Below are 9,899 nucleotides of genomic sequence, written 5' to 3'. Positions count from 1 at the left end.
TTGGTTCCACTTTGGTTTAGGTGGAGCCCATCCCTCCTGTATAGGGTCCCCCATCTCAAACGTTTCCCCAGTATCTAATAAATCTAAACCCCTCCTCTCCACACCATCATCTCATCCACGCATTGAGACTCTGAAGCTCTGCCTGCCTACCTGGCCCTGTACGTGGAACTGGAAGCATTTCTGAGAAATGCTCAGTACTAAAGATGGAAAGCCCTCAGCAATGTTCTCATTCTTATCACTGAGAGTTTTCCATCACCAAAATGCTTTACAACATGAATTCTTTCCATGGCCTGGGGAAAAGACTTGGCATCATCGAAAAGGAAATGATGCCTTTGTGTAGGTGATGGATACGGTGACATTTTCTTCCCTGTCCTCAATGATCAATTTTTTACAAAGATGAGGTGACAGGTTTGTTTACCTTCAAGCTGGCATAGAAGAAGCTGGAATCTGTAACATGACCTCTTCACTTGGTGTTTGAGAGAGCAGGATACATCTCTAATCTGCACCCCCTTCACCTATTTTAGTTGTCTCAAGGTACATGTACCCTGCACACCACTGGCGGAGACGCGTAGGGTCTGTACAGCAACACACCACAGAGCAGAGCAGTAACGAGACCTGCATGTTCCTGGCTGGACACCGTAGTTGTGTTGAGACCCTTGGTTTACTTTGCCTTGTATCTCTCACCAGAAAATAAATGTCTCTCCCGAGTCATTGTTTACCCTGCAAACACAACAGGTAAATTTTCCCTTGAGACTTTGCTAATGGGCACATTAAATTACCGGGAAGGAAAAGTGAACAGCGTGTTTTGTTTAGGTTTTTGAAGTTGACAGTATGTTAATAGACTCAAACTTCTTCCGGCCACTCAGAGAATGGACCAGAGAAGCTAAAGCTTCAGAACTAAAAAGTCTTTATTATTTGAAGCTGGAGACAAGGACCAGGGCCCCTCTGTGCTTGGTGCTGTACAAACAGAGAACAAAGAGATGGTCCCTGCCCCAGGCCTCTCTCACTCCGTCCTGTTCAAGGTGTGTGTGAAATATTTAGATATTGATTGGGCCAAAGAGACAAACTGAGAATTACGCTGCAGCCCACTGGTTGGGCACTTGCATAAGAGCTGGGAGACCCAAGCTCCAGTCCCCTTGCTGCAATGAATAGTTAGAAATTTCATACACCTCCTTCATGTCCTGTCTGTGCCCTAGACCTGTCCTGTGCCCTGGCACCCGAGTGCGCTGCCAAGACAGAGTGAGCGTGTGTGGATTATGGCAGGTCGGGTCATTGCTCAAGGAGTGCAGAGTTACGGTAGCATTGGCATGTACTTTTAATCTGCACCTCCTCATTAAGAAGAAAGTCCAGGGTGCCAGGAGACAGTGGGGGTGGGTGCCCACACTGGTGAAGTTTGCATCTTCCACTTCTCTTGTCCTTTGGTCAGCCAGCGTGGTGATGGCCAACTCTCAAAGTCTCTTTCTCTGAGAACCCCAAAGGGAGTGATGGGGCAATAGCCCATCCTCTCACTATCTTGTCCGTCAATTAGCTCTAATTTCCCACACACCAGTTTGGTTCATTGACTTGTGCTCTCACGCTGTTCTTGTTTACCGGGCATGACCATAAGACTGTCCTTGAGTTCTAGCAAAAACTTTTTGTTTGGACTAATTCAGTGTTTTGTCTCTTCTTTGCATCTTTTTTCCATCCCTATTTGTTGTTCTTCATCACAGTGACGCTCTATGACCTTTCACTCACTTCTCCCAGTTGAGCTCGCACTGAGGGTAAGTAAGTTTGTAGGCCAATTATCACAGACCCTTTATAAATCCAGCCCTGGGTGGGACTTTTAAAAGCAGTGAAGTTGAAAACACCCTTTGAAACCAACGAGTTTGAGGAGCCTGAGTGCTTTGGAAAAACCCACTAGTCACCTAAATACCTTTAAAAATATGTCTGTATGTGTCCTTGAGATAACTTAAAAACCCATCACAAGTAACTGGCATAACTAAAGCGCCAATCTCTCCCCTCTTCCATCAGTGTTAAAAACACAAATCCGTTGTTTTAGGTCCCTGTCACCAACACTATGGACCAAATTGTGCCAGAGGTAGGTCCCAGAACTGAGCTTGATGGGCAGGTATTCTTGATGGAGACATGAGTACGGCAGAACAGAGGTCTAAAATCACTGTTGTCCAGTTTTCTCCGGACGCTGATGGCATATACACAGAGAAGTGGGTACGGCACTACATACACACTTCTGTCCTTCTCTTTAACCAGGTTTCCTTATTCCACAGTAGGGCTCACTACATACAGAGACCAGCCAGGGGAGCATCTCTTGCCAAAAGTAACGAAGTTTGAAAATCTAGGTGGTTAGCTCCCAGGGGTAGAAACAGTATTACAGGTCACACAACTGTCCTGTCTTCATTAAAAACATAAACCAAAAAAGCTGCAAATATTATTTTAGCTGGAAATTTACCCACTTAGGGATGAATAAATTCTGTATCAAATTTGTGGTGATGATTTTCTCATTATTAGAGCTATTCAGGACTAGAATTTTCATTTCATGAGAAATTCCATGAGTTCTGACTTTCTTTATTTTAAATTTTATTTTGAGATTTTGTTATTATATTTTGTCATTTATTTTATTTTCTATTCTATTCTACTGTTTCCTTTTTATGTTATATTTCATTGTGAATTATTTTATACAATTATTGTTTTTTAGAAATTTCCCCTGGAACATTGGGATCTTGACAATTTAGCATTTTCTGATGATAAAAACCTTCCATCAGAAAATTATTGATCTTCATTAGCACATATTAGAGACGGGGTGGCTCCAGGCCCCAGCACACCAAGTGCGTGCTTGGGGCGGCATGCCACGGGGGGCACTCTGCCGGTTGCCGGGAGGGCGGCAGGCAGGCAGCCTTTGGCAGCATGCCTGCGGAGGGTCCGCTGGTCCGGCGGCTCCGGTGGACCTCCTGCAGGCATGCCTACGGAGAGTCCGCTGCTCCCGTGGCTTTGGTGGAGCCGCGGGACCAGCGGACCCTCCACAGGCACGCCTGCGTGAGGTCCACCTGAGCCGCAGGACCGGCGACCGGCAGTGCGCCCCCTGCGGCATGCCGCCATTCTTGGGGCGGTGAAATGTCAAGAGCCGCCCCTGATTAGAGAATCCTGTACCAGAACTATAGGCCCCTTGTTGGTCTACTGGAGTGCATGAAAACCATCAGAATGTGTGTTCCAGCATTTACAGAGGAACACAGATATCCAGTTATTTCTCAATGCAAAATAAACTAGACCATTTTTATGCCCAGTCCTTTCCTAGCATAATGTGCTCCCTAATCATGCAGTAAGGTCTCATCCAATTTATCACCAGAGTGAACAATTTTCTGTCACCAAAGCTTTGTGGCTCATAGTGCCCAAATGTTGACTATATGTGGCTTACACAACTGTACTTTGGAAAAAAGAGTTTTCTTAAAAATTAATCTCTGGCAAAAATATTGCAGACAGGGATGAAATCCCATTCCTTAAATCTTCAAAGAATGCACATCTAATCTGAAACAGGCTAGAATACAGACACAGACCAGAATCTTGTCAGACCGTGGCTTAAATTTTAAATTCCAAGTTGTTTGACTCCATAATTGACAGAACAAGGAGTAGTGGTCTCAAGTTGCAGTGGGGGAGGTTTAGGTCGGATATTAGGAAAAACTTTTTCACTAGGAGGGTGGTGAAGCACTGGAATGGGTCACCTAGGGAGGTGGTGGAATCTCCTTCCTTAGAGGTTTTTAAGGTCAGGCTTGACAAAGCCCTGGCTGGGATGATTTAGTTGGTGATTGGTCCTGCTTTGAGCAGGGAGTTGGACTAGATGGCCACCTTAGGCCCCTTCCAATCTTGATATTCTATGATTGTATAATAATTTAAGGAATATTTTTAAACTAAAATCAGGGGCTTAATAATTATTACTGGCTATTTACCATTCACTGTGATCAGCTGACATATAGAGATCAATAGGAAGGATACAGAAAACATTGTCCATATTATCCTTGGCTTCCTCTTAATGCCCATTGTACACCCTGGCCTCACCTTTACCAAACTTCACCTTCTACTCTTCCTAGTCTCCATGATACACTACGACTGCCCCTTTCTCATCTCTGCAGCCCCCAATGCCCCTTGGCCCTGGGTACATTCTTGCTAGTGCAGCCGGCGCTGAAGCTGGTACCGTGGTTTCTATTTTTAGTGAGCTAGCTAGAGTACAGCTAGAGCGGCTACAGGAGATTCCATTCACACCCCTGGCTGCAGTGTAGATGCACCCCACATATGTAAACTGAATTATTCAGTCAGGCCTCTTTCCGTCAGTCGGCTGTTTTTCACTTGGCAAATTAGCGTAAATATCGAGGACCCTTGGACTGGTATAGCTTATCCCCCTTCAGAATGAACTATCCTGATACAAGGAGCTTTATATCAGTGTTGTTGCATCCAGTCACATTAGATGAGTGTCCCCCTCATGGATCCCACTGGAGGCCTCAGGGCAGCCCAGAACGCAGCCCTTCACCTCAGTTTCCCTTGTTCGTTCCCCAAATAAAATTCACATGCATTTTTTCCAGTCCAATAGCAACAGATCCCCATTTAGGTTTCATTTATTAACTTAACATTCAAAACTAAAAGACAGATGACACTCCCCCTGTCCGGCCTGAGTTCTGCCTGCCTTAGCAGGCCACTCCCAGCTCTTCCTAGCTGGAGCAATTCCCCTGGTCGCAGCGTTTTCCCTCATTCACTCTCTGAACTTTCACTTCAGCCTCCTGAGTTTGCCTCTTCCCCCATTCCCCTTCTGCCCTTATTGGAAATGGCCTGAGTCCCCTCAGGTGTGGACCCTTCTCTAACTAGGCCCTGTCACAGGCAGAGATAGGCAAATATAGTTTAAATGGTGCCATTTCTATGTGTAGACAAGTCTTGACACATTTATTCCTCACACTGGACACGAAGGGGAGAGATAAGGGGAGGTCTGACAAGAGAGACGACAGAAAGAGAAGACTCAGTTTAGTTCTTCTATTGCACAATGCTTTTTGTGACACAGACACAGTTATTAGGGTCACTAAGAAAATTGAGAAAAATGAACAGGAACTGATGGAAAACATCCCCTGGGAGTGACAGTATTCTCAGGACAGAGATTTGGCTGTAAATGTACAGGCTGGGTTTTCCCATAAAAGGCCGATGTTAGGCACCCAAATCCTATGGGCAGTGAATGGGAGTTGGGCACATCACACCCTTTTGTCTCATTTGGAAATGGTGGAGCAGATAGGGCAGTGGACTGAGACTCTGGATAGTTGGTTTCCTGGTATGAGCACAGTGAATGATTCCGGCCCTCTGGGATTCACCAACCCAGCTTGGCTGATGGAAAACCCTGCAGGCACCCAAATGTTTGCAGAAAATGGGCTGCAGGTGCTACTGGCCATGCCCTGTGGAGCCTCACACCAGGCACCCGGATGCCAAGTCCCCAGAGTGACGCACAAACCTGGGGAAGTTGCATGTTCCCCTGCCTGAGTCTCTTCCAGGGCAGGTCAGGTGCCCAGGGGCTTTGAAAAATTCCACTCAGACCCCAACTATCTGGAAAAAACTGGCCCAAAATTGTTGTTGAAAATGGGCAAATAAGAGGCCTGTGCTGGTGTCCTGTGTTCTGGGGCACAGGTCAAAGAGTTTCCTTTGGCTTTTCTCTTCCTTTGAATGATGCATGGGGATGAAATACACTCCATGAAAGGAAAGTTAATTATTCACTTTTCTAATGCTGGATTTTCATGCTGGTATTGCAACCCAGTATTTTTAGAATGCAGGCGTCTGATTTTTCAGGGGTTTGTGTGTATATCTAGATATCTCTCACTCTACCCGGAATAGATACCCAGTGTTCCAGCTGAGTTCATTTCGCCTGCATCCTCTCACAGAGCACAATCTCCCCTCATTCTCTGAACTTTGAGCAGCCACAAGTTCACGTCTCCCACAAGCCCAGTGATACCCACCTGTGGCATCTTATATAGGTCCTATAAGTCTCTACCCAAGTCTCCTTCTCTTCCTGCTGTAGTAGTACCAGCCCAGTAGTACCCACCTGTGGCATCTTATATAGGTCCTAAAAAGGCTGGGTCACAGGTTTGAAGACGTCTTTCCATCTCCACTTTCTCCTCTCTGTAAAAGCTGTGACTCTGTAAGACCATGACTACAAGACCAATGAAGTTCAGGGAAACACGACCTGGGACTACAGCAGGCTTTGGTGCAGGCCCTACCCCAGCTATTTTAACCCAAAGAAATTGACCAATTAGCATGCTCCAAACTTCAATTTCCTGCAAGCTTTCCCAAGGGCCTCCTGGACAACTTTGTTTCTCAGGCTGTAGATGAGGGGATTGACCAGGGGAGTCAGGACTGTGTAGACGACAGAGAGAACTTTCTTGAAGTCACTCAGGATGTCTGTCATTGGGAACATATAAACAATCAGCAGTGTTGCATAATAAATGCTCACCACAATGAGGTGGGAGGAGCAGGTGGAAAAGGCCTTTTGCCTCCCAGTAGTGGACGGGATTCTCAGGATGGTGGTGATGATGCAGATGTAGGACATCAAGGTAAGCAGGAATGGGACCAGTAAGAAAATCAAGCTGAATGTGAAAGCCAATGTTTCCATCAGGTGAGGGTCATTGCAGGAAAGTTTTACAAGGGGGATAAAATCACAAAAAAAATGGTCAATACCATTGGGGCCACAGAATGTTAACTGTGATATCGCCAATGTTGTTATGTTATTACCTAAGAAACCACCTAGCCAAGAGCCACCCACGAGCTGCAGGTAAGACCTGTGACTCATACGGGCTGCATAGTGCATTGGATCGCATATGGCTAAATATCGATCATAAGACATCACCGACAGGAGAAGGCATTCTGTAGCAGCCAGAGAACCAAAGAAATAATATTGTGTGACACACCCATTGAATGAAATAGTCCTGTCCCCAGTCAGGAGACCAGCCAGCATCCTGGGCAGGATGGTGGAGCTGTAGCAGGTCTCCAAGCAGGACAAGTTCCCCAGGAAGAAGTACATGGGTGTGTGGAGGTGCTGATCAGCCACAACTAGCACAATGATGAGAACGTTCCCAGCCACAGTCGTGATGTAGATCACTAGGAACAGTAGGAAGAGAAGGATCTGCAGTTCTGGGAGGTCCCCGAATCCCAGGAGGATAAAGTCTGTGACCGACGTTCCATTTCCCTCTTCTGGGTTCCCCATGGGGTGTGTTTACTGGAAAGAAATGAAATCTGCCACATAAATGAAGAACATTCACTCAATAAAACGTAAGCACTGTTTTCATTGTCCCCCTCTGCTGGCTACTGGAATGATGGGTTATTGGAGAATTGAGACCAGGGGAGGGGAAATGACATCTCGTGATCCCTGGGGCAGATTTCATATCTGAGGCGGCTGCAGCTTCAAAAAAACATTAATCTCTCTGGAAACACGTGTAGTAACTTGACAGGTGGTACAAAGCGCTCAAATATTAAGATGATGGGGCTTAGGTATCACAGTAAAAAAACATGTTGGTTGAAATAGTCACATGTTTCACTGCCTGGTGTATCAAAGCAGAACAGTGTCCTTTATAGATTGGAGATCCATGGGAGAAACGGGCCAGGATTTGATATTTGAAATGAAGCCGCAACAGATAAACAAACCAAACAATTAAGGCTGGGATTTGCAGTGTGTGGGCAGCCAACTCCAAGTGAATTGCAGTGGAAATACGGTGCCTAAGTCTATCAGAGCTATTTGAAATTTTTTCTTATCAGACCAATGCCTCTCCTTTAATTGTCCTGCGGTCAGACTCTCTACATATAGAAATCAGACCATCATTAAAATACAAAACCAAAACAACTCCTGCAAGAAAGCACCACATTAGCTGGAAATTGATCCTCTCTTGTAAGATAAAATTCTGTATAAAATTTGAAATTTGTAAGAAATGTGCAATTTTCATATTATGAGAGTGGTGTAGAACCCAAATTTCCATTTCATCTGCAAATCCATGATTTCAAATGCTGGATTTCATTCCAATTTTACTTTTTAAAAATGTATTTACCTATTTTAAATTCATTTCTAGGATATTTTTATGTTATATTACATTGTGTTTCATAGTTATTTACATTTCTTTCTATATTATTTAATTTAATTTTTATACTATATAATTAAGCTCTACAGTAATTCTTTTCCTAAATAAAAGTGTGTAGAAATTGATCTGTTCCCCTGGAACATTTTGATCTCTATCAAGAAAACATTTTTCCATCAAAAATGCCAATCGGAAATTATCAGCTCTATATTTTCTTCCTTATCTTTGGTTAAAAGTAACAGTAACCCTCTCTCTCTCACTCTCTCTCTCTCTCTCTCTCTAGTCTGCCACTACTGTCTTTCTCCCCATTACTGATCCTTAAAGAAAGTGGGTGGGTGAGGTCATTTCTTTTCCTGGACTGACTTACTAATCTTTATTAACTGTTCAGTAAGGCCCTGATCCTGCACAGAGTGATGCACAAGGTTAATTTTACACCCCGGGAATAATTCTGTTCCATCCAAGACTTCCATGCTGACATCTAAGATAAAATTTCCACTGACTTCAAGGATGGAGCCCCTCTAATTTCAATGGGATTTGGACAGCAAACGCCTTGAGCTTTCATTAAATGTACAGCTCAGCTGGATTTGATTTCCATTGACAGACATTGGTAAAGGTCGATATCAGCTGATACAACCAAACCAACAACAGAAACTATCAGGAAGAGTGGGCATTAGTGCGGCCTCTCCCAGCGCCTTGCACCTGCAGGGATGGTGTCACCGGCCCCGTGACTGTGCAGGGAGCCCTCTGCACCATCTGTCCTGGGAGTCAATTAGTGGGGCTGGGACAGCAGAGCTGCAGAGGGCTCTCGGCACGGCTGCATGGCTGGCAACACCCATCCCTGCAGGCGCAAGGTGCAGGGAAGGCTGTGGCCGTGGTGGGCCTGGGCTGTGAGGAGGAGGGTGAGTCCCTGGCAGTGGGGGAGGCCACCCCGCTGCCAAATGGTTTCTGCCCATCGATGGAGCAGTTCAACAATGAGGTGACCACTCCCATGGCCAGGGGCTCCCCGCCATCCTCCTCCTGCTCCCATCCCCGGCCATGGATCTCAGCTCCACTGGGCCAGAGCAGCCGCCTTCCCTGCCCCTTGCCCCCTGGTGTCTTGGATCCCTCAGCTGGTCGGGAGCCCCTCACATCCTGCTGGCAGCGCTGCCCTCGCCCTGACCCACAACTTAACCCCCACTGAGCTTCCTGAGACTGTAAAAATTAATACTTAAAAGTTAGGAGAAAAATAATCCAATATTAACCCTCTAAGGGGAGAAACAAAACTGATTTGTGCCAAGTCTACTATAGCCAGTGCCTGCCCGCTGAGCACCGAGCGCAGCAGCCACAGCAGCTCTGCTTTCCCCCTGGCACTTTATTAAAGCTCTCAACACCCCATTAGGTAGGGGTCAGGAGGGGAGGTTAGAGAGGAAGGAAGGCTGCTCCAGTGTTTGAAGTGCTGGCCTTGGACTTCACAGAGGTTGGTTCATTTCCCTGCTTTTTCACCAGCTCCTTGTGTGACTTTCAGGGCAGATTTCCAAATGCTGGAAGGTACCTAACAATGCACCCAGGTGCCTGAGTAGGGGCCATACCTAATGCCCATCAATTTCCCATCTCACTGAGGGGGCTGTGTGTTGAGGTTCCAAAATACCTTTATATATCTGCTCCTCTGTGCGCCAGGTCCTGTCTGCAATGCAGGGGTAATAGCATGGCATAGGGCTGCTGGGAGGATAGATATATTCAAGGCAGCAAGGTGCCCAGATACTAGGGTGATGGGGGCCAGGTAAGCACCTAAAACAGATGTGACTTGAGAGTCTTTTCTTTTTCCAAATTCTGTCATTT

General features: G+C 45.9%; 1 protein-coding gene across 1 annotated transcript; it reads right to left on the bottom strand.

The window, feature by feature from the left end:
- Positions 1 to 6,268: 6,268 nt before the first annotated feature.
- Positions 6,269 to 7,036, bottom strand: LOC120380147 (olfactory receptor 10A4-like). Its single transcript, XM_039497640.1, has one exon. It carries the CDS (start codon positions 7,034 to 7,036, stop codon positions 6,269 to 6,271), a length of 768 nt encoding a protein of 255 aa, XP_039353574.1.
- Between the last annotated feature and the right edge of the window lie 2,863 nt (positions 7,037 to 9,899).

This window comes from Mauremys reevesii, linkage group 13 (assembly GCF_016161935.1).
Source record: "Mauremys reevesii isolate NIE-2019 linkage group 13, ASM1616193v1, whole genome shotgun sequence".
NCBI lineage: Eukaryota > Metazoa > Chordata > Testudines > Geoemydidae > Mauremys > Mauremys reevesii.
This window is presented reverse-complemented; position numbering and strand designations above follow the sequence as displayed.